The 26,089-nt window shown below is 42.1% G+C and overlaps 1 protein-coding gene and 1 pseudogene across 1 annotated transcript in view; both read right to left on the reverse strand.

The window, feature by feature from the left end:
- PRR5L (proline rich 5 like) overlaps positions 1-14,718 on the reverse strand; it is a 38,516-nt gene extending 23,798 nt beyond the window's left edge. Inside the window, exons 1-4 of the mRNA XM_056852185.1 lie at positions 14,481-14,718; positions 13,184-13,264; positions 11,574-11,622; positions 1,285-1,342 (exon numbers count right to left, since the gene is read on the reverse strand). Coding sequence (XP_056708163.1) covers positions 1,285-1,342; positions 11,574-11,622; positions 13,184-13,264; positions 14,481-14,647 — 355 coding nt within the window. The 5' untranslated portion in view covers positions 14,648-14,718. The remainder of the gene's footprint in view (positions 1-1,284; positions 1,343-11,573; positions 11,623-13,183; positions 13,265-14,480) is intronic.
- Positions 2,571-7,754, reverse strand: LOC130478820 (60S ribosomal protein L35-like; annotated as a pseudogene).
- Positions 14,719-26,089: the final 11,371 nt, after the last annotated feature.

Raw genomic sequence — 26,089 nt, forward strand, 5'->3', positions numbered from 1 at the left:
CAATAACAGAGAGGGGAAAAGAACTGCCCAGTGGAAAGGGGGAACAGTACCACATGGCATACTGCTACAGCATGCAACCAAACCAGCAAACCCCTATTCTTAGAGGTACACTAAGCATTTACACAATATCTACTAACTATAGCCCTACAGGGCAGCACACTATCAGTTATGACAGCCAAGGATCAAACCTTGACTCAGGGTCTATGCAGTTTGTTCACTTAATCAGGCCTCACCAACTGAAAGTGTTCGATGCAACTTGGACCTGAGACTGAATCAAACCAATCATCATGGCTAAGTCTCAGCAGATGCAAGTGACTTTATCCATAAAATGAAATTCAGTAGTGTCACAGTGGGGTGCAGGTTTACTGGGTCAACTTCCTTGAGAAGCCTAGGATTAGGGTCCCTCAAAACCCTTCACATCAATTGGCCGACCTGTTCTACCACAATATTCTACTCATGATGTCCTGTATGTATCATAACTGTATGTATCATACTGTCAAAGGGTGAAGAGAACATTATCATACTTCTGCACCTAACCAGAAATTCGGGGTAGAAGTAATTAGCAGAAGAGTACAAGTCTGAAGTACACATGATGGTAGGATGTTGATTCACAGATCTCAGAAGGGTTATTTAAAGTTTAAAAGCCGATGACACTAAGGTGATAGACACTTTCTCCTTTGGCTTTTTCACCAACACAAATCATGCATGCACCCCCTATCTATGTGACCCATACAACAAAACACCCTGACAGCTGAAGGGTTACCCAGTGGCACACAGCAGTTCCAGGAACACAATTCTCATGGGGTGGGGGGAGAGTTAACAACCTCTCCTGCAATGTTGTGCCCCTGTTCTGAATTGGACATAAGCATAAAACCGCAGACGGAAATTAATGGGTTTCCTAGCCATTTAGTTCGACCTTTTAAAAGGGGCCTACAGTTCATCCAATAATTAGAAATAACCATTTACTAACTAGAAATTTCATGTTTAATGCATTCTATTTCACTTCAGAAAATAATATTCAAAATGGGTAACATACGTACATTCAGTTTTGAAAAAGGAAAGTCACTTCCTCCTTGCTCTAAATCGTTTCTACTCTGTGTTGTCATCAAAATTCAGCTGTATTTCAAATACATGGTTAGACCTTGGAACATTCAGCCATATGAATCATCCAGAGGTGATGATTATTCTACAAGTTCACCTCAGCTAACCAAACATCAAGAAATGACTCACAAGGCCCTCTGGGAGCCCAGAGCCCTCCCTTAAAGAGCCTCTCTCTATACTTGCCTTCACAAAGATTGAGCTTCTCCTCAATGAACAGCAAGCCCTTCGCAAGGAGCTGGTTCTGCCAAAGATAAGAGAAAAGGATTTGAGTTTGTGGAAAAAGCCAAACACATTCTTAAATTTCAGACTTAAGAACGTCATTTGTAATGGATTCACACAGCAATATGTTTATCATGTCCCAGTTACTATTTGGCCAACCAGTAGTTCATTTATATGACAAAACAAGCATTTGCAATGAAAATTTCATGAAGCCCAGCCATCAAATTGCAGCAGCAGGAAATCACTTTGTAATCAGTTGTTAACCTACTGGAGCACATGATTTCAATGTAGACTCTGCACTACAGATCAAGACAAGTATATTGCATATTTTTATTGTGAAACCTAGAATCAATTTTATGACAATCACTTCACACGGACTGGGTTTAGAGCAATACAGGCAAAGACCCTAACTTTGCAACCTAAAAAGCCATATCGTGCAAGTTCAGCAAGTTCCAGAGAACATTTCACAAAGTCAGTCACCATCTTGGATCAGGACTGACTTGCATAGCAACTTACTTCTAGACTTGATTCAGAAACCCTAGTGGTGGCCCTGGTCAGTATTTGGATAGGGAAACACCATGGAATAACAGGGTCGCTACACAAAGGCAAGTGATGGCAAACCACCGCTGAATGTTTCTTGCCTTGAAAACCCTACAAGGTCACCATAAGTCAGCTGCGGCTTGACGGCAAAAACAACAACAGCAACAAAATGAGGATTGTCTGAAAACATGCAGCAATTATCTTTATCAACACGCCAACAAAAAGCAATGGAGTCAGGATGAAAAAGACAGGCAGACACTCTAAATGTTCGGCCTGAATGGAAGAGAAGCTATTCTCATCGGGAAACATATTCATTTGTAATAACCTTCTTTTTAAAGGCCTACATTTATTCTGAAAGGTCAGAAAGATTATGTCTGCCTAATTAAAGGAAGGAGTATTTGGGACTAAAGAAAGAAACTGCTGGATTCAAACAGTGGTCATTTCTTTAAAAAATTATCGTATAGAAGTCTTTGTCTCTTTTCCTGTCAGAGACTTTCTTAAAATAGATTAGGAATATAGTAATAAAGTAAGATGCCACAAGTATTTTCCTGGAGAAAGTATGTAAAATTAACACAACTATAACTACAATTTATAGAAAGATTCTTTCTTTAATATTTTTATGGTTTCCAGGCTATGATAATCTTTTTGGAATGCCCATGAAAAACAAACATGGTTTTGGAAATGCATTTGCCCCCAAATTGCTTCACAATTCATTGAAGCAATATCATGAAGAAAGCGGTTGGGCTGAAAATCTGTGGCAAAGAGTCAAACAACAATGCAATCTAAAGAACAGGCAAGAGTGAGCTGGAAAAAATTCACTGCAACAGACAACAGTGGAGGGTGTGTGTACATGCACATGTGTACATACAGCACACATTCTCGGCCAGGCAACAACCCAAGCTCTCTTCAGATCAAACCCTTGTTAAAAGTTATAATTCTGACTTAGTCCCGGTCACATACACAACATTTAATAGTCCCCTCATTTTCTCAGGGCCTGACTCTGTTTTCCAGATAAACTGGCCAATGCACACAGCAGCCAGTGGCTTAGCTGAACAACTTTTGCAGTCATCTGGGTTGTGTCCTTTTCTGAACTAAGAATGATGAATATATCCCTTTGCTCCATCACCTACTCTTTTGAGGAAAATCCAGGGCAGATGTATGATGCGTGTTTTGTTTTTAAAGTGAAGGAAGCCAACCATGTTTACTGAATGGGTTGGAAGATTACAGAAGTTTCTAACGTGTATGTACATATGGTTCTTGAACGTTCTAGCCAGCTGAAGACACAGAAAAGGCAGACAAACAGGGTTGCAAAAGTCTCTACTAACCAGCCAGCATTCCTGGAAGACATTAATATGTGAAATGTATAGAAGTGTTTAGCTGATACATTCCAACCTGATGAAAAGGAGAATAGAAGAAAAGACTCTTGTACCTTCTTTGGGTGTCGAGTGCCAGTTTCTCCAGAACACTTGGATTGGAGGGGCAAAATATTATGGGTTGAGCTATTTTATGATCACATAAACATATTAAAACATGTAAGAATAGTTACTTGCTATGTGGAAACACAAAACTTCCTCCGTACCTCTGCAAGACGCCCTCCCTTAAGGGAAGGACAGTACTGGGGGAAATCGGAGCTTCTACTTGGTGACTGGCTGCACCTCAACAAAGCCATACATGGAGCTGTTTCCACAGGATTTTGATTTATGGTAACCAACATGCAGCTACTTGGTAACCTCATTCATAGTCTTTGCCTGATCCAGAACTCTGAATGATTCCATGGAGACTTGTCCATTTTCATGAAAGCAATAGTGCACATGCTTATCTTTCACATAAACACATGAACTGCCTTATACAGAATCAGACCCTTGGTCCATCAAAGTCAGTATTGTCTACTCAGACTGGCAGCGGCTCTCCAGGGTCTCAAGTACAGGTCTTTCACATCACTTACTTGCCTAGTCTCTTTAACTGGAGATGCCGGGGATTAAACCTGGGACCGTCTGCATGCCATGCAGAGGCTCTACCACTGAGCGACAGCCCCTCCTAACATACATGCGCACACACTTTACCATTAAAGTGAATGAGGGAGCCCTCGTGGGTTGAGACATGAAGTGTTCCTATGATCACAATCAATCACTGGATAGGGATGCACTTAATTACATTACAGGAAAACCTCCCACAGAATAATATCAGCACACAATCAATATGTTTTACCATAAGAGTGTCAATATCTGGTTTGCTTTTGTTAGAGACAGCACTGCATTGGTTTAACACAGTGCATTGGTTTAACACAGTGCGATTTTACTACGACTGAAATCCCATTCTCCAGGGCAGAAAATATCTGAGCACTGGCAGAATCAAGCAGTGTTCTGCAGGTAGCTACAGCATATAGTTTTACTTTCTCTGCCCTCTCCTGCTGTAGCTGCTCTAGGTCACATTCTTCAGTGTTCAGATCATTCTTTACACACACACACTTTTCATGGTGTGCTAGCTATTAGCAAATTACTTAAAAGGAAGAACTTGGACATTAAATATAAAATGTTCCTGTAAAGCAGTCTGGCCTTTTTTTGTAAATCCAATTCCTCACAATAAATTTAATTGAAAACAGCGTCTGCTTTATTGCAGAGGGAAATTTCAGAATAGGAAAAGTTACTAGGTAAGAAGGGAGGAAGCCCTAGGCCTCCAAGTCATATTACCATATCTACACAATGACATGTTTACTAGAAAACTGTGGCTTGCTTAATTTTAGAAGACTTTCCTAATTGCTCCATTCCCTCCAGTTCCAACTGTTTTACAGGGAAATGGTCTAAGATCCTGTTTGCATATATCCAAGCTCCTGCTGCATGCAAGGATCCATAGACAAGGACAGTAGTACTCCATCAACAGCGTTAGAAAAAAAATAGTGGGCCTCTGAGACCCCTCCCCACACAAGCGCATAGGAAAGATCATTAAGCTCTGTTTCAAATCAAGGTACGATAACGGGATATTAATCCAATGTAGATCGACGAGTCATCTTCTGGGAAGGGCACAGTTCAACACAACCAGTTTTCCCTCCAGAAAGCATGTGGGAGCAGGAAGGTGCACCACACAGCTCTTGTGCCTGAATTCAAGACTGACATCAAAATAGATTTTGGGGGGAAGATATTGCTTGGAGGTGGGAAGCAAATACATGCCCCAGTAGGGGAGGTGCCAAGTTTGGCCAAAATAAACTGAAAACATGAAAGGATACCCTTTGACTCAGTGATCCCCAGCCCGGCACTGCTGGACTCCACCAATGCATGTTCTGGCATCCATGCCCTTATTTGCCAAAGTAAAACATTAATCCTGGCTTTCCTTTCCCTCATTGCTGTAGGAGATACTTCAGAAGGACCGAGGAGGCATCACATTTGTATCTGTAGGGAGAACTCATTTGGAAACAGCTGCCTTCATCATAAGAGGAAGCCTGGCTTGCAACCTCCTACATGAACACATGAAGCTGTCTTCTATTGAATCAGACCCTTGGTTCATCAAAGTCAGTACTGCCTACTCAGATCAGCAGTGGCTCTCCAGAGTCTCAGGTGGAGGTCCTCCACAACACCCACCTGCTCGGTCCCTCCAACTGGAGATGCCAAGGACCGAACCTGGGACCATCAGCATGCCAAGCAAATTTTGAATTGTCACACAGACTTGAGGCCAACCACATGATGATGCCTACTATCCGTTCTTAGCACTCCAAAAGCATCTGGAGGCTTAATAAGGTTTAATTTGAATTATACTGCCAGTTTAATTTGTGTTACACATACATTTTTAACTATTTCTTCAGAGGCATTTATAAAATTAAGAGCAGAGAAAACCAGTCCAATAATATTTATGTGATCATTAACTGATCAAACACCACCTGAAGAAGGCATTCCTGGACCCAAATGACCTAAACAATTGCTGCCTGGTGGCTAACATTCCATTCTTGGGCAAGGAGCTGTTAGTCAGGTGGTGGTTATGCGGCCTCAGGCAGTCTTGAAGAAGGTGGATTATTGAGCATCATTTCAATCTGGATTCAGGTCTGGATTTGGGATAGAAATAGCCTTGGTTGTCCTGACTGATGACCTTCGCCAGGAAAGTGACAGGAGGACGGTGTTCCTGTTGATTCTTTTATCTGCAGCTTTCAATACCATCGGCCATAGTATACTTCTGGAGAGGTTGGCTTACTGTGCTTCAGCAGTTCTGCTCTTGATTGATTCCAGAAGGTGGTGTTGGGGGGACTGTTGCTCAGCTCTATGGCATTTATGCTGTGGTTTCCCTCAGGCTTCCATCTTGTCTGCCATGCTATTTAACATCTACTTGAAACTGCAAGGGGAGGTTTTCCAGGGATTTGGAGCAAGGTGTCACAAATATGCAGATGACACCCAGCCCTCTTTCTCAACAACTAAAGCCAGGTAGAGTTGTGGAAGTCCTGGACAGGTGCCTGGAGAAGGTAATGGGATGGATGAAGGCAAAAAAAAACCCCTGAAGTTCATTCCAAACAAGACTGATGTGCTGTTGATCAATGGAGAAGCTGCTCAGGGACTGTGGTTGCGCTCCCCCTGAAGGAGCAAGTTCATAGCTTGGAGATGCTACTGGATTCTGGCCTACAATTAGAGGCTCAGGTCTCCTCCATGGCAAACAGCACCTTTTATCAGTTCTGGCCAGTTCTCCAGCTATGGTCATTCCTCGAAATGCTTGATCCGGCCACAGTGATCCATGCTCTGCTCACATCCAAGTTAAATTAATGTAGTGTGCTCTATGTGGGGCTGCCTTTTAAAATGGTCCAGAAACTTCAGTTGATCAAAAATGTGGCAGCCACACTATTGTTACAGGTTGGTTACAGGAACCATATCACCCCTGTGCTGAAAGATATGCACCAGTTCGAAGTGCTCCTTCTTACCTTTAAGGCCCTAAATGACTTGAGGCCAGACTACTTGAAGGACCATCTCCTCCCATACTTTCCAGCCCGCCAGTTAAGATCTGCCTCACAAGCCCCGGTCTCTCCCCCTTCAGAGGTGAGGTGGGTGCTGACTTCAGACAGGGCATTTTCTGTGGTGCCACCTTGCCTCTGGAGTGCCCTCCTCCCTTAGGCGTACCTAAGGCACCTACAGTCCATGTATTTGTTTTATCTGGCCAAGGGCCGCAAATAAACTATCTATCTATCTATCTATCTATCTATCTATCTATCTATCTATCTATCTATCTATGGCACCTATTTTATTTCCTTTTAGGCGCCAGGCCTTATCAAGGGGCTTTATCCTACTGGCTTCTTAAATGGCCTGCTTCTGTTCTGTGGATAGTTTTTATGCTGTTTACGTCCAACGGCTCCTTTTTAATAGCTTGTTTTAATTGTAAGCCCCCTCGAGCAGGCTTCTTAAGAGGCAGCATGATATAGCTTAAATAAATAAATACACATTACTCAAATCTCAAAAAATACATGACTTTTTTTAAAAGACAAAACACCTTTAATGGGGAAAAGGAAGCCAGCAGGGCAGCTGCGCACTGGAAGCTCACACTTTCACGGCGGATTTCCAAGGGGGGGTACAGAAACTCTTTCCGCTGTTGTTTTTTAGACTTCAGACCCTCTTCGTGCTTGTTCAGCCTGTGCCGCATGGTCTGTGTTTTCTTGGGCCGCAGGTCTAGAGGCTTGTACTTCTTTCCTTTATAGAACTTCCTGAGGTTTTCCTTCTGGGTCTAGTTAATGACTGGCAGCACTCTGGTGATGGATTTGCGCACAGCTCGGATCTTGGAGAGTTTAAAGGCTGCTCCTCCGATCGCCTTGGCAACACATAGCTGGGACAGCTCTACTTTGAGATCGTCCAACTGCTTCAACAACTCTTCCTTCTTCTTCCCTCGCAAATCATGGGCCTTGATTTTCGCCATAGTAGTGGCGAAGAGTTGGTGCCACCAAGAAAAAGCAATACATGCCTTTTCCGTTGCTCTTGAAAGTGTAAAGGAACGCACAAATTTAACAGTCATTTAGTTAGAAGGATTATCTTTATATCAGTTTTCTAATACATACCAGAACATGAGTATGTTTGAAAAGACCTCAACTCACAGATCAATTAAAATAGTCCTCCCCAGGGAATCGACTTCCACTTACTGGCATAGCATCCCTGCTTCTAGAGCTCCAGTTTCAAATTTTTACTACAAAATGCCTTTTTCAAAAGGTCATGCAATAAAGTATCTACAGGAAACGATCACAACCAGTTATTTTTATATTGCTGGCACAACATATGGGTAGTTTTGGTCAGCTTTGGAACTTTTACAGCTTTCGTTTCCTCTCTTTTTTTTACCATGAGAGAATAAAATCCGGTGAAGTCATAGTGGTTTGAGATCTTGTTTGCCATTTTGACTGTTACAGGAGACACTGCTGTTGCACTGTTTTCTACAGCAAACATATGAAGTGTGGAAATAAGATATATACACACACAACCCAGATCCATGTTCATTGGTATTAAATATACATATAAATTTTACTTGCAGTTTTACATGTTTGTCACACAAGAAATCGCTGCAAAACTAACATCTCCTGCAACAATTGTACTAACCTGAGGATTTGCATGATCAAAAGCTACCTGCATTCTTTTGAACTTATGCAACTAAGGAGAGACGCAACATATTTCTACTTGAACTGAATATCATTTTACAACCTAATTCTTATTTTCTGTCTTCCAGTTTCTAGATTATTGTTCCTCTGCAGACTAGACAAATTCCAGAAAGTGACGATGCCAAGTCCTGAAATGACTTTTATTTAATGAAGTCTCTTCACCATTTCAAGACAACAAAACAGAACATGTATTTACATGTATTTATCAGGGCGGTGATACAGTTTATCTAAAAGTCATTCCACATATAAATGCCACTGATTTAAATGTTTACAGCAGTTTTCAATACTGTACAGTGGGCAAGTATCATTATCATAACATGACTCCCTGATTATAAAGTCTCGTCCAGGGGTCACCAAAGTGGGCGCCATGGGGATTACCAACACCTTTCCTGGTGCCTGCCAAGTATTTTTAGAAAGTGGGCAGGGCCAGGTGGGGCTTTTGCCCATCAAGGCTTCTGATTGGCCACTGGAGATTTTATTGGCTGTGCAGATTTTTTAAAATGTTGCTTTGGCAGCAGCTGCCACCACAGCATAAGGATCTTCATTGTGTGACTGAAGGCAAGCTGCAGCAACAATTTTGAGGCTGGCTCCACCTCCTGTGGCAGCCATTTTGTAGCTATGCCCACTACACTGTCTGAATTCCTCTGTCTGGGTTCAAAAAGGTTGGGGACCTCTGATCTAGTCTGAGGAAAACTTTCCAAAGGAACCCTTTCTTCTAGAGAGACATTCCCAGGAAATGGTTCTTCCTCTCTCACCCTTCATAGGGCCAACCTACAAATTACATTGGGGGGGTCAGATATCTACTTTGTAATTTAATATTTCATGTATTGGTTTTTTTCTGCATTGTTTTGGTTCTTATGGCCTGAGGACTAATGCAATAAATGAAGTCACAAAAAGCAGCCATGGTAAGGTACAGGTCCAAGGTGTCACAGAAAAGGAGGTTTCTCTCCCCACCAACACACACACACTGTACATCATTTCTGCAATCAAATAAATCGTTTTGCAGTATGGATGTCTACCACACTAATAACTGCACAGAAGCAGACTAATCCCTCACCCAGTACTACAGCTCCAGTTCATATTGAGAAGGCTCTGTGGTGGTTTCACAGGTCAGATGATTAAAACACAGGTCAGGTGATTAAAACACAGGTTTCTGGAGCCCCAGATATAGAAGAATGGCACAGAATGCACCGACAAAGGACACATACGTTTTTCAGAGGAACCCTCTCTTACCGCAACCTCCATTTTGACACAATTGAAATGTAACTGTTCGTGCTAATCCTACTAATGTGTAGATCAGGGCTTCTAAAACTTTTCGTACTTGCGACCCCTTTTTGCCCAAGAAATTTTTACACAACCCTGCGCATATAGATATATAAAACAGGTACACAAATCAAACATTTACTGATAATAAATCATAAAGAAATTTATTTTAAAACAATTCTTTGGTATACATATAATTTTACCATTTACTGTCGCCAAATTTTTCATGACCCCCACATTCAGTTTCGCAACCCCATATGGGGTCACAACCCATAGTTTAAGAAGCTTTGGTATAGATCACCAAAAACTAGCCTGGAGCACAAACCAATGCAATCCAGAGCTTACCTCTGAGACCAATTTTCAGTTCCAGGGTTAGGCCCGGAGATATATAAAACAAGAAGAAAAGATCTTTCCTCTTTATTTAACTAACATTATTCAATCAGCCAGTACAGATTTTAAAACACTGCAATTCACACTGATCTGAACTAAATAGAATTGTCTCCCTTAGCCATTATTACCACATGAATACTATTGCTCATACAACATAAGAAGACTCCTGCTGGATCAGACCAGTGGTCCACCAAGTCCAGAACTCTGTCTAACACAATAGCCAACCAGTTACTGCGGAGGACCAGCAACAGGCATAGAGTCTGAGACATTCCCCGATGTTGCCTCCTGGTACTGGGATTCAGAGGTTTGCTGCCTCTGTATATGGAGGTTCCCTTCAGTCACCATGGCTAATAGCCATTGATGGATTATGGCAAATAGACAAATTCACGGAGTCCATCAATGTCAGCCTTCCATCCTTCCGAGGTCAGTAAAATTAGTAACCAGCTTGTTGGGGGTAAAGTGTAGATGACTGCGAAGGCAATGGCAAACCACCCGGTAAACATAGTCTGCCTAGTAAACATCGGGATGTGACGTCACCCGATGGGTCAGTAATGACCCGGTGCTTGCACAGAGGACTGCCTTTACCTTTTTTATGTCTGTGGCCATCATTACACAAAATATATAAAAAAATATAAAAATAAATAAAATACACTACATCCTCTTACAGCAAATTCCACATTTTAATCACTTGTTGAGTAAAGAAGTATTTCCTTTTGTCTGTCCTGGATTTAATGTAGCAGTAAATCTAGGACAGACATATACTATTGGTATACTTAAAGCTGGGGTTATGTTCCACTGTGCATCACATTACCCTTACCTACACTGAACCTCATCTGCCACGTTGTTGGCCACTCACCCAATTTGTGAAGATCCTCCTGGAGCTCTTCACATTCACCCTTGCTTTTCACCATCCTGAATAATTCAGTATTATCTGCAAACATGACCACTACACTGCTCACCCCCAGTTCCAAGTCAGTTATGAAAAATTAAACAGCACCAGCCCTAATACCAATCCTTGAGGGACACCACTGCTTACTTCCCTCCATTGAGAGAACTGCCCATTTATTCATAATCTCTGTTTCCTGCTGATTAAACAATTTTAAGCTACAAGAGGACCCGTCCTCTTATCCCATGATGGCTAAGCTTACTCAGGTATCTTTGGTGAGGTGCTTTGTCAAAAGCCAATGCAGTTCTTTGTTCTAAATCCACTGTCTTGTATGGATCAAGCCACCACATGCAGGGTGACTCATATGGTGGCCTAGTCCATACAAGACAGTGGATTTTGAACAAAGAACTGCATTGGCAATCTACTCATTGGAATCTACTCACTTCTCTTATAGAGGAAGAAGAGCTAAATTATGCTTCAAAGGCATAATATTCCACATAATATTCAAAACATAACATAAAGTTCAAAGTTGATTTAGTGTAACCATCCACTAAAAGGAAGAGATGTTACCTGGAAGTAGTCTGTGATGAAGGATCCAAGTTCACTCTTCAACAACCGTCTGAAAAGAAATGGACCACATGTCATATAACTGTTTAAAACTACATGCAGCTGAGACGGAAAAAATAGACTTCAACAAATCACAAAGAAAAGAGGGGAAAGTGCTAGAACCTCTAAACAATTAAGTGAAGAGGAATTTAAAGAAGAAGAACAGGAAGTAAAAACTATGGCAAGTCCCTCCAAAAAATCACTTGCAGGTCAACTCCAGGCCTTGACTGTTCAAGTAGCGGGCCTAGAGGAAAGAGTGAGGGCAAGATGTAAAATATTTCAAGTTAGAGACAAAAGAGTGTATGTCCGACATTAAAGCTCAAATTGCTGATAATACAAAAGATATTAAAGCATTGAAGTCAGACCATTTACTGGTGGCAACTAACAGGGCAGAGTGGAGAATCGAGGTTTTGGAGATTCAGAATACAGAGTCAAATTGGAAATTCCGTGGAATCGAAGAGGAATGCAGGAAAAATAACCTTGAGGGCAACTTCAAAGAACCGATCCAAGATTTTATGCAGACAGAAGGTGATTTCCCAGAGATAAATCAGCCCTGAACTGCTGTCACCCCTAGTCTGTTTGGCTTTGCTGGTTGCCAACCTAAAAGGTCTGTAGTGCAGAGCTACTCTGTCGCCATTCTTAAGCCCATGTGCTCATCCTTGAGGATGCCTATTGGTCCAGATGTTCCAGCCTTTTGTTGTTCTTTTCCACATTACCAGAAAACTTGCTTGGCAAACTCCTCAAAAGTGCTGGGGAGCCCTTGGGCACAAGCCAAACAGCTCACAATCTGGGGATTTACAGTACCCACCCAGTGACGCAAGACTTGCCTAGGATGTACCCACTTTGTTTTGATTATTTAAATTATATGGGTTAATTTGGCTTGGAAATTTCTGTAAGCTCCAGTGGGTTCCTCAGGGAAAAGACAGCATAAGAATGCCCAAATAAAATTGCTCCCAACACAGTCAAAATTCCAGAGTAACATCTTAATTCAGTGTAATTTAGGGCTGTCCTCAGTCATAAGCCTGGCAGAATGTCTCTGTCTTGCAGGCCCTGCAGAACTGTGCTAGGTCCCGCAGGCCCTGGTCTCATTTGACAGAGAGTTCCACCAGGTTGGGGCCAAGGCCAAAAAAGCCCTGGCCCAGAACAGCCGGATAAGTTTGCAAAGTATATGATCAATTTCTACAGAGGGTGGCTATGGTGCAACACTGAGGGCCTGATGAGGCCCTCCTCAGACCTCACATGCAACAATCGTGTCCAAAATGTCACATCAGGTGGGTGGACAATTCGCCAGGTGCATAATGCTTTCAGTAGCAGAGTGAAGGGCCAATTCCAGCCTTCTATGCCCAAACATATTCTGTACAACTGGGAGGGGAGGAGACTTTCATTATCTGCTACAATTTTCTTTCGATTTATGCAACTGCTTCCTGTAAGAGCTAGCGTGTTAGTGGCTCTGAGCATGCCAGTAAAAATGCAACATATAAATATTATAAACTGGGAAGCAGGACACTTTCGGTTGCACCCCGTTCTGCAACAGGCAGGCCATTCCAAACAGCGCAGTCCACAGAGCAACCTACCTGACATGTTCATTGAGGGTGTAGAGTTCATTGCTTTGCAAGCCTCCCCCTTTGAACACATTGATCACTGCTGTTTGAACGCTGCCAAATAAAAGCAAGACAGTTAGGGTAGCCATAAACAATGCATGTCAGTGTGATTTAAACTAAGCAATGAAACTGCAGTCAAGAGCCCTGTAAATATATCAGAAAGGAGAGAACGAGATTAATTGTCCTTAAATTGCTTCTGCTTCCCCCCATTAGATTTTTTTTGCCTATGTGCCAATCAATAGCAAAGCAGAAAGTACCAACTAACACACATGCCAAGGGACTATATACATACATACAGGAACAGGAGTTATGACATCAGAGTATGTACTGCCATTATTAGCTATCTGCCTTTACATGACCACTGCCCTGCAAGGATCAGCAAGAATACCATTAACCTTTTTGCCATCAGTGTGCAAACTTAACCCAGCAAATGTGAGGGCTGGAGAATATGTATCACAGAGGACTATTCACAGTGTATCTGAAGAAGTATCTGAAGAAGTGAGCTGTGGCTCACGAAAGCTCATACCCTACCAGAAAATATTTTTGTTAGTCTTTAAGGTGCTACTGGACTCTTGCCCTTTTCTACTACTACAGAGGACTATTGATCATGATAAAAAGAAAAGGAGGAAATCAAGAGCTGTGCATTACACAAAAGGTCACCATGTTTTCCATCCCAGTTGTATTGCATAGCCAGTTATAAAACATGCCAGCCATGGTGAAAAGTAGATGCTCCCAACTTATCATGTTGTTTATTTATGCCCCATTTTCTCCTCAATGGGGCACCTAAGCAGCTTATGACCCTGTTCTCCCCCCAACCCCATTTTATCCTCACAACAACTACACTGTGGGGTAGATTAGGCTGAGATAGTGACTGGCCCAAAGTCACCAAGGACGCTCCATAGCTCAGTGGAGGTTCAAACCTGGGACTCCCAAATCCTAGTTCAACACTCCAACCACTACCCCATGCTGACACTTTTATATCCCCAAGAAAGGATATTCTCACACATGTAGCATTACAGGGTCAGGATGCTAGACTGATAGGATATATTCCAGTTACCTGAGCATCTACCTACACAACCATACCAATAAATAAAGATGGTCAGAGCTACTAGTTAGGCACATGCACATCACCAGGTTGGAAGAAGTGACTGCATTCGGTTTCTCCTGCCTCCAAACAAATGGAAACTGTAAAGGAATGGGGCCCATTGTATGAGAATAAACTGGCCAATGTGTGACTCAGCCTGAGACAGTTTCATACAATTCCATTCACCTGTTCCATGCAGAATTTGAACTGAGATTCAGAGACTGCCGAGATGCCAGAAAACGTGGCAAGTCAGTCAGAACTGGGGAACTCATGAAGCGTGGCCGGGGTCTCCGGAATGAGCCCATCTTTTGAAACTGGAAAAGAGGCGAGGATATGGTAGAACCTTTAGTCATAGATGGAGAAGGGCCAGGAAATGCTTTCTTGAAAGATGCCAAAAAGACACAAGTGAACCGGCACAGATGTCTTTTTTTCTTTTCTTCGAAGTCAGAATGAAACCTGCAGAAATGGAGAGAGGGAGTGGGTTAAAATTGAGGCTTGAAAAATACATAGTGCGTATGAAGCAACTTAGTTCTTAATTCTGCTGCAGGGAACAACTTACTGTCACAATACAACTAACTAACCAACCCCCTTGTCAGAACTGTTAGGAGCCCGACCTTCAGGTTGGGGACAGCGGGGTCGAAATGTAATAAATAAAATGATCACTTCCGCTTCCATGGTTCACCAAGTGCCAAGCCAAACAGTTATTTCCATTATTCTGTTCATATGGATTGTTTGTAGAAATTAAGAAATACATAACCACTGTGGGGAAAGTATCACCACTTTTGTCTTTAGAAACTTGTTTATACAATTGAGGAAAGAACATGTAAAGAAGATGCAGAGGTATAAATTTCACTCACAAACTGAAGTATACAATCTATTTTGCTTGAATAGGTTTTATTGAAAATGGCTACAGAAACCATTTACCTCCTCAAATGAAAGACCTTTTAAATATACATGTAGCCGTAAAATATCACCAACAAAGCCATGTATTCAAGCAAACCACTGTTTAAAACTGGGTACTTCTAATCAGCTGGGTGAGCGTGTAAGAAAAGCATATCATTCCAGGTTCAATCTCCAAGTGATTTTACAACCTCTACCTGTGTAAAAAACAACCTTTTGCGACCAAGAAGCATGCCTCAGCCTGGCAGTATCAAAGCTCTGCCTCATCATTATTCAATGGAAATTTCCTTTAATGCTCAGACACAGGCCTAGGATTGTTACTAGGCCAAAGGGAAATTATTGTCAGCTAGCCTTATTCTTTTGTTTTGTTTAGTTCTGAGTCAGGATTAGACTAATGGGCACTATGGAAGTGCACGCACTCTTTGGATTTAATATCAGCAATGCCAAGTTGTGCCTAACTTGCTCCCATTTTCATTTGTTGAGTGATTAAGAATACACACCAAAAGCAGTGGACCATATCTCAGCCCAACCATGAACATAACATGCCCTTAGGCTAGGGGTAGCTTGTGAGGTACCGGTAGCTTGCATGCAGCTGCACAGTAGCTTGCGCATCCCCTAGAAGACCCAGGAAACGACCCCCCCCCAAAAAAAAACTTGATTTTTTTAAGCTTTATTTTCTTTGTACTGCTTAGCTGGTACTCTTTGTGTTTTGAGGACAGAACAAACATCGGTAACATGCCAGGGCAGGGATTCGAGCTCATTAAGGAAAAGCTTGATGCTTTGGATCAAGGGTCTCCAACCTTTTTGAGCCCATGGGCAACTTTTGAATTCTGATACATTGTGGGGGTGCAACCACAAAACGGCTGCCATAAAATGGCTGCGGCAGGAGGTGGAGCCAGCTACAAAACGGTTGTACCTGCCTATCTTCAGTCACACAGTAAAGGTCCTTGTGCTGAGGTCGCAGCCACTGCCTAAGAAATGTTTTTAAAAATCTGCACAGCCAGTCAAATCTCCAGTGGCCAATCAGAAGCCCTGCTGGACAAAACACCCATTCACAACATGTTGGGGACCCCTGCCTCAGCCAATCCACCCTCTCTCAACCTCAGCACAGAACTGCAACCTGGAAATAATACTGGCCTACCTGACATGTTTGTTGTAAATATTACACTTTGCAATAATATTCATGTGGCATTTGGCCTCAATGTTATTATTACCAATTTCATTCAATGGTTTTCCTGCGGAAATCAAAACTACGCGTCCACCAGACATTCTATATTTCTGAATGCTGAGGGTAAATTGGCAGCTTCTGAAACCCCAGTCCCGCAAACCCTGATCCAACTGCCAGAACAGATCTGCACCACTGTTTTCTTCAAACATTCTTACTTTGGCCTTCCTCAGGCACAAGAACTTGTTGAACCTAAATATTGTCGAAGGCTTTCACGGTCAGAGTTAATTGGTTCTTGTAGGTTATCCGGGCTGGGTGACCGTGGTCTTGGTATTTTCTTTCCTGACGTTTCGCCAGCAGCTGTGGCAGGCATCTTCAGAGGATTAACACTGAAGGACAGTGTCTCTCAGTGTCAAGTGTGTAGTAGGAAGAGCAATATATAGTCAGAAAGGGGTTGGGTTTGAGCTGAATCATTGTCCTGCAAAAAGTATCCAAGGTAATGTGCTAATCATTGTCCTGTAAGTATCCAGATAATGTGCTAATGAGGGTGTGGTATGTTAATATGGAACCATTGTATCCTGAAGTGATCGGTTAATGTGTGAAATCCAAAGCTAATCTGCATGGCTATTGCATGGCTACAGTCCACAATAGCCATGTAGATTAGCTTTGGATTTCACCCATTAACAGATCACTTCAGGATACAATGGTTCCATATTAACATACCACACCCTCATTAGCACATTATCTTGATACTTACAGGACAATGATTAGCACATTACCTTGGATACTTTTTGCAGGACAATGATTCAGCTCAAACCCAACCCCTTTCTGACTATATATTACTCTTCCTACAAAATTGACACTGAGAGACACTGTCCTTCAGTGTTACTCCTCTGAAGATGCCTGCCACAGCTGCTGGCGAAACGCCAGGAAAGAAAATACCAAGACCACGGTCACACAGCCCGGATAACCTACAAGAAACAACTTGTTGAACCATTCAGAAGACTGATTCAATACACATCTACTAAAGACCCAGCTAACTCCACACAGTTCGGGAGTAGGGTACCTGAAAGATTACCTTTTGTCATACAAACCAGCCTCCATTGTCAGAAGCAAAGCCGATGAGCAGCAGAGAAACAGAACCTTTTCTGTTGTGGCACAACTGAAACCCTGGAACTCCCTTCAGAGGCTTGTGTGGCATCAAATTTGCAGTCTTTTAGGCACCCAGCAACGATACTTTCATGTTGCTGTGTTTTGTTGCATGCCTGCCTCCCACAGTAAACCTTTCAACTGAAGTCCTTTCTCTTGTCTTTCATCTCTGGCTCACTGGTGGTTTTAAGTTGATTGTTACTGCTTTTATGAATATGGCCTCTAGGCACGGAGTTTTAGGTTTTCAGGATTCACTTTCTTGCTGCTTTTAAGGGTTTTATTCCTATCTCTTTTCATGCTGCTGTCTCTTATATGGTTTCTACCTGTTTTTAATTTAATGCTGTAAATCCTCCCCAACAGATTTTCTTGGAGAGAGTGGAGTAGAACTATTTTAAAACAAATAACAAAATAGGGCAGCATCCTAAGCATTAGGTTTAAATATGGGAGACAGATTTTCAAACTCCTACTGAAAGCTACAGCGGTCACCATCTCTCAGTGGGCCGTTGGGAAAAAACTAAAACTCTGTAACACACTTTATACTGAAATGTGACTTCCTTGGAGAAATGCATCATAGTGACATTTTTCTACAACTGCAACCAAGTCCAGTGAATTCAGAAGAATTAAGTGCAGAAGGCTTCCAAGCAGTCACTGCTTTTACAAGTGATATTTCACATTTTTAAAAATATTTCCCACACTTTGAAATTTGAATAACAACCTACATGGTTGTGATGCATATTCATTTTGAAAAATGGCTGCCCTTTTCATTCCACCCTGTGTGAAGGATGGCAACATATCCCGTCCCCCTACCAATAAAAACAGTGCAACAGCAGCTCAAAGGTACTTTTAGGTCATTTATGCATGGGTACTTTCACTCACGTTTGCCCCCAATCTGAATTGGTTGTTCCTTGGAGTTATGCATGAGTTTTCTCTCCATTAGAGATGACCTCGTGCCCAGCCCTCACAATGTCCTGGTCTTCCCATTCCTCTGTTAACCCGACTCTTCCCTCTTCTCTGAGATCAGGCCAGGTGAAATCCCCATGCATATGGCAAAGTGCAAGACACACAAGCTTGATTTTGCTCACAGCCAATTACAAAGCAGCATGTCCAGAGGCGGGGACTGAAACACTTCCTGCTTCCTCGGAGCTCGTTCTGAGCAGAAGATAAGATTTTTAAAGCCAAGGCTTGGATTTCTCCCCCTCCCCTTCCTTTCAGAGTGCTCTGTTTTTTATGTTGTTATTCTTAAAACTCTTTTTAATGTGGCAATTGGGTTGGGGGGATTTTCTTTCACAGTAAGCCAATTACAACACAGCATTTAAAGGGACGGGGCTTGATTTGAGCTTAGAGACTCCTGGTGCAGATTCCCAACAGGAAGGTATGGCGAGCAACGAACCTCGGGTAAAACTCCAAGGAATAAACGAACTCAGTATCATGTATGAAAAATAGGGTTGACCCCCTGGCCACTGGTGGAGAGTGGGGGGCCAGAACTGCTAAACTGCAGCTTGCATCTGAGAAATAAACCGCTTTGCCATCCAGATCTAAGGGCAGACATGAGGCCTAAGTGCACCGTTCTTAACACCAACCACCTTTGGAGGAGCAGCCACAGCACTCCCCTGTTCTTAGGTGAACATTTACGGTAGTTTACGCTTAGCCAGCCATCATTTAGAAAAACGGAGAAAACTACAGATATGCTCTGAAGTACCAAACACAGACCCAGTTCCAGAATGTTTCATTTCCCACACTCGAATGACAACAGTGTTTCCTTACACAGTTCCAAAGTTCTCAGGCTTCCTTTTGAATGCATCTCCATCTACAAAAGGCAGCTTAGTCATTTGCTGGCCACATCCGTGCCACATACTCTTTCATGAGAGCGAGCTCTTATCCTTGTGGTTAAGAGTTATTAGTACAGTAATGGGGCTTTTAGGAGCCTTCTTGGCATTCTGGTACTTTTGGTTACCAGAAACGTACAACATGTAACAGGCACAATATGTATTTAATTGTTTGCTGTAAAACACAAGGAGCCCATGCTCCTAAAACACATACAAACACTCACACACATCAGCCAAAAGGTAATCTCCACCATTTGACATTTTCCAATGTTCCCTCATTTACCCAGTGATGTAATTTACCACCACACCATGAAAAGCTTCAGCTGCCCAACTCTGCACATTAAACATCTATTAAAGGGGCAGGGCATTTTTTCACCAGGTTGTTGGCAACCTTACTGACTGGCACATCATTCAGTGCCTCAGTGAGGGTTAGAGCAAAAGAACTCACAAGATTAAAATCTAACCAACCAATGTGCTGAACTTGTTCCAATGTTCCCTCATTCACTCAAGTTGCTTCTGCCGTTGTGCAGTTGAACATCAGACTGTGATAAAAAAGGGCTTTAAAAAAAAAAATACCCGTTGGGTGAGAAAGTTTATTCAGCTCATTGAAGCCACACAGCAGGGGTGGCACTCTCCATAAAAGGAAAGGAGGTGAAATTCACTAACACAAATACACATAAACATAATGCCTTGGAGGAAAGAGAATGGGTACCCTTCTTGTTACAGCTTGGGGGGGGGGTTGCACCCAAGTGCCAACACGTGAGTGCGGAGAGATCTATGGCTTTCCTCGATTGTTGCTGCTCCCCCTCATCTCAGAAATCCTGGCATGGCTGCCTCAGTCTTTGTGCTTACAATCGGATAACATGGGTCCATCAGTAACAAAAACTGGGATATAAAGATCCTGCATTGGTGCAGAAGGCTGAAAGGAATTGCCACTAGATTTCTTACAATCCTAATTAAGGAAAAGGAGCTACTGCAAAAGAACTCAGCTACATTGTGAGGAACTAAATGGGAGAGAAAAAGTTCTTCACACCAAAAAACACAGTTATAAACAGTCTCACTTCCTGGGTTTGGTTTGTGTGTTTTTTAAAACTCTCATCTCCTATTATAGTTCTGCCTACCTTTTCCCTCCTACAGCAGCACCCATGGTGTTACCATTATTTCATAGGCAGAGTTTACAGTTCACAATACCTGCTGATTCTACTATCCCCAGATGAGCATTTAGCCAACAAGTCACCCCTCCGATTAGCTATTCTTCAGAGTTTACCCCTTAAAAAGAATAAAAGAGCTCCTGATCATGCATGAAGTAGTATACTATGTTCAAATTGAGAGGATTGTACTCTTCCCACACCCCAAAAAACTGCAAACCATTTTGCTAAAAAAAAAAAAAATTTTAGTTTCAATCTTTTTGCAAAGATGTGTGTGGGATGGGGAGCATTAGTTTCTTTTAAAAAGAAGCCTGGGAACTAGGAGGGCAGCCAGTGGAAACTGCAAAACTAGAGCATCAGAGATCAGGAAGGGATCTCCAAAGAACAAGTGCATATACATGCAAGAAGATGTGCAGCCCACTCCTATTCAAATTTACTTAGAAAAAATTCCCACCAATGCAAGTTACTCACAGGTAAGTGTGAACAGACTTGCAAATTTTAACTGAAAGCTAATTTTTAAAATCAGATGTGACACCAAAGCAAGGAGTTGCCAAGGAAAATTTCACAGATCCTCACAAACATTGTCACATAGATTGGGAATTTCTGGAGGTAGCCCCAAGTCCGTACTCAGAAATGCCACACTTTTTCTCTCTCAGCACATCAGAAATAGCAACATTCTTATAGCCTCATTATGAAATTCCACTTCCTCTTCTTGTTAACAATTTACCAACCCTTTCTTTCTTTTTCTTTCTACTTCAGATCATGGCCTGCCAATATGCTAATCTAGATTACGCCTCAGAACAAAGAAACTGAAATGTGACAGATCTTGCAAATATTTAGAAGCCTAAATTGGAAAAACCATTATAACATGATATGCAGGAAGGAAGCACAGAGAGGTCAAGAACAGCCATCCACAGAACTGTGCAAATCCATGCATTCAGATTTGATCTGCATTGAACAAAAAACCCTTATGCCACCGGCAGGCCATTTCAAAGTAGGAATACTTTCAAAATAACTTCCAATATGACAATGGGAACTTTAGGGGAGGATGGGAGAAAGAGCTCAAAACCCCAATTCATAGGGTTGCCAACCTCCAGGTACTAGCTGGCGATCTCCTGCTATTATAACTGATCTCCAGCCTATAGAGATCAGTTCATCTAGAGAAAATGGTCACTTTGGCAATTGGACTCTATGGCATTGAAGGCCCACCCTCCCCCTGAGCTATTCCAGTCTGCCAGTAAGAGACCAGGATTAGAAGACCAGAGCCAGAATAGCCAGCAGTGAAACACATGCACAACTTCTGATTTTCTCAGCAGTGGATCCACATTTAAATTGCTTGAGAAAATCATTCTGCATGCATGCCCTTTCCTCTGAATCCCTTCTGCTGTGGAGTTGGCGTATTTCTTCCACACATGGCCAAATAAACAAAAACGTCCAGCAAGGGTGCTGTGCATCACTGATGACATTACTGGTGGCGTCACAGCACCAACCCTCCCTTTTTATTTTTTGCACATGGAGTCTACCACTACTCTGCAGAAACACTAGAGTTATTTCCTCCTCCACCAGAACTGTGGTGGGGGGAGGGGGAAGAAGGGGAGGGGAAGGCAAGAGGGGGCATGAAATCCATTGGGGAGGTTGGATGTGGGCATGGGTAGGCATCAATGGGTGGTGGATAAAAAACCAAATGGAGAATTTCTGCACGTTGAGTGAAGCTGACTCAGAACCAGCTTGAGGGGAAAAACCTTCCAGTAAAAGTGCTCGAAAAAAAAAAAGCTGGAGAAAAGCAAAGGAAAAAATCAAAGCTACTTCTTTAGGGGCCAAGCACATGCAGAAAAGGGGGAAACAGCCAAAGTAGTATAGGACCGAAACCAACAAAAAACACACAAGCAGAATAGCCCCATGTATGCATTCCATGACCTGGACAAGGCACAAGGGCTATAATTAAACAGCAAACAATTAAGGAGACTGCCAAAGAGAGTCATATTACAATGGGCACCAGAAAGGTCTTCAAGTTCAAACCAGAGTGTCATTATTCTGAATCAACAGCTATATGATAGGCAAAAACTCAACAGGTGAAGCTTTTCCTATCACTACATCCATGTCTGCCAGTGGCTACATCCATTGGATTTCAGCTTCTCAGTATACTGTTAAAGGGTCAGGGCTACTATTCTGTCTCTTACTAACCTGAACAACCCCAAAACAGCTGGTTTGGTGGAATGGAGACTGGAGTATGAAAATGTAAGTCTTAAGGACAGGTCACCAGTTACAAGGTCCCTGGCAAAGCCTTTTAAAAACAGTATTAGACCAAATGTGTTAGGGTAGTTGTAGGGCAATCAAAGTATTGGCCCAAGTTGGCCCTGACATAATTCTACATGAAGGGACAGTGTTTGGTTTGATGTAGAAAGATTTGTATTTGTAGAGATTCAGTTTACGTGGAACAAAAAAACATAATCTGTAATAAGCAAACATTCCTTTAAAAAAAACTGTGGTAGAAGTTTGTAGTCTAGTTGAAGTCACCTGCATCTTACACTCCTGTTTACTGATTTGCGCTGATCTCTATGGGAATTATATACACAACAAAACAGAAACAAAACATCTCTCAAGAAAGCCTGTAATCAGGAACCAGCAGATTAAAAATGTCCATCCCATTTTACTGGTTATCAAGCTGTTTTTCCTTTGAGTTGCTGTGACCAAGCCGAGGCATAAAAAAGAAACGTATGGAAAATGAAACCGCAGAAAATAACTAGCATCCTTTTCAGAAGAGTGGTGTTAGGGTTCCATCAACATCAGCCCCTTTCAATTTTAATAACAGTTTTTCTGGAAGTAGATTGATTTCAATCAAACTTCTTTCCATGTAGCCATATATACTTTTAAAAGGCCATGTTTAGATTAGGCCACACTCAAGGCATAAGATAAATTTTGCAGAGAGCATGGGGGAAATCTAGTAAAAGATTTTAGAGGTTTCATAGCAACCGGTCAACTCATCAACAGGTCAGATTCAGTAAAAGATATCATTGATTGCAAAAAACAATCACCACAGGTGGAAGAAATGAAGAAATACCAGTTCAATTTTATGTGCTGGTTTTTCTATTAGGAAACAGTGAAGAGTAAATGATCTCTTTAGACCATGTTTTAAGTAAAGGTTAAGCAAAAATAATTTTCAAGAGATACCAGCAGAGATAAGAGGTCTACAACAACTATGAGATTTATTCCTTTAAAAAACAAGTACCTTTTAAGCTGACATCCAAACAAATGGAACCCACTCTATTCAAAGGGACAACTGGACCCTGTATTTTAAGCCTTAGTGTAGTAATCCATGGGCTGACCATAGTGCAATGTTTTTAGAAGCTATGAGTTTAACATTTGCTGCAAAATTTGCAACTAAGGATTTTACTGAGTATGAAATGGCCCAAATCCAGACATAAAATTTATCCAATGTTCAGGCCAGTTCTCTGAACTGCTAGTGTTGCCTTGTGATGGGGGCAGGGGGGGGGAGGGTTCCAACTTGCCCTTGTGCCTTTAAATAGCATACTGGTTAGGCAATAGCCTGGAGGACAGTGGGTCTATATTTTTGTCCTTTTCAAGACTAGCCCCCCAGTATACCCCAAAGAACTGTCCCTACACACAATGTGCTGTCTCTAGTTGAAAACCTGCCCAGGGCAATAAAAAACCCAAATGTGAAAGGGTTTTTCCTCAAGTTCATGTTAACAACTAAAGTAACTAATTACCCCCATGTAAAAATGACTTTTCTGACATAGCTGTGAGTTAGATTCTAGTCAAATTTTATTCACCATTTGTCAACCTTTCTTTGGTCAGAAACTGATGGAACATTTACACATCTTGCTTTTGCAAGGTTATCTCCAGGGGAGCTTGGACAAAGCCTTTTTTCTCCAGGCTGTAAGGTCACCACCCCTGCCTGGACCGCCACATGCACATTCTGCAAATAAATAATAAGCATCTTTGCTCTCTTGATGAAAACCAAAGGAACTGCTGAACAGGAGAACATCCACACAACAAAAAAGATACTAGAACAGAACATTAGCACAACAGAAGAGATACTAGGTTCTTCTGTTCCTTCTGCAATGGACCATTGTCAGGACAGGACAATACAGGTCAGCAAAAGACATCATCCATGAACATACTGGCCCAACAGGACATACATCATGGGGTTTGATGAGTTTCCTATTTGCCCAAAAGGTAAAAAGTGCTACTGCCACCTGCCATGCCCCATCAGTGGATGGAGAGCATAGAATACCAGCCATCCTTCTTGAATATAGTTAAAGCAAAAGATGGATAACTGTGACCACTTAACCCATATGGTAACCTGCAGGCATAAAATTAACTAGTGGCAATGAGAGTTCTTCAAAATATTTGATGTTATTGCTATTGCCAGTTTTATTGTTTGGTTGGGTCCACCCTACCCAGAGACATAAACTACCCCATAAACAAGCACATCTGCAAGGGTTATATATCACCAGCTCAGTCTCCCAGTTAACTCAGGTCAATCCAAAAGAGATCAGTGCATATCTTGCCATTACTACAAACTCAGAGTGGCATAGTGGATAAGAGCGGCAGACTCAAATCTGGAGAACCAGGATTGATTCCCCCCTCCTCCACCTGAGCGGCAGACTCTAAACTGGTGAACTGGGTTTGTTTCTCCACTCCTGCACATGAAGCCTGCTGGCTGGCCTTGGGCTAGTCACTGTTCTCTCAGAACTCTCTCAACCCCTACCTACTTCACAAGGTGTCTGTGGTAGCGAAGGCAATTATGAGCCACTCTGAAACTCCTTAAAGGTAGAGAAAAGTGGGGTATAAAAACCAACTCTTCTTTATTCTCTGCCCAGATACCCTTTCAGTTCAACAGATGTGGCATTCACGAGCATCATTAGAGCCTTTTATCCTAGAAAAAATAACTGACAGTTATTGTTTCTGGGACTGTATTCTATTGTATGACCTTAGATTGCTGTCCAGCAGGAAAACACAAACCACCTCCGAACGTCTCTTGCCTTGAAAACCATACTGGGTTGCCGCAAGTCAGATGTGATTTGACAGCACTTTCCACCACCATTCTTCCTTTTTTACCTAAGGAAAACTATGTATAAATCCTAAAGGATCTTTGCCTGATTCAGCCTTAAACTATTTACCAATATTTAATAACTCTTTAAAGCCTGCTCATAACTCACAGCAAGTCTACATGTGTGCAGAATAAAGTAGTAGACAGTGCTGATATAAGAATCACAATTCCAATGCTCTTTTAACTGAAAAGAAATTCTGCAAATAGAAAACTAGCAAATTAGGGATGAGGCTGGGGCAGACATTTTCTCTCTGCTAGAGCTCCGTGGTGCTGCAGTCAAAAGCTCTGCTCACTACCTGAGTTTGATTCCAACAGAAGTCGGTTTCAGGTAGCTGGCTCAAGGTTGACTCAGCCTTCCAAGGTCGGAAAAATGAGTACCCAGCTTGCTGGGGGTAAAGCGTAGATGACTGGGGAAGGCAATGGCAAACCATCTCATAACCATCTAGTAAACGTCGGGATGTGAGCTCACCCCATGGGTCAGTAATGACCTGGTGCTTGCAGTAATGACCTTTATCTTTTATACTAAGATCTGG

Source organism: Euleptes europaea, chromosome 6 (assembly GCF_029931775.1).
Source record: "Euleptes europaea isolate rEulEur1 chromosome 6, rEulEur1.hap1, whole genome shotgun sequence".
Classification (NCBI taxonomy): Eukaryota; Metazoa; Chordata; class Lepidosauria; order Squamata; family Sphaerodactylidae; genus Euleptes; species Euleptes europaea.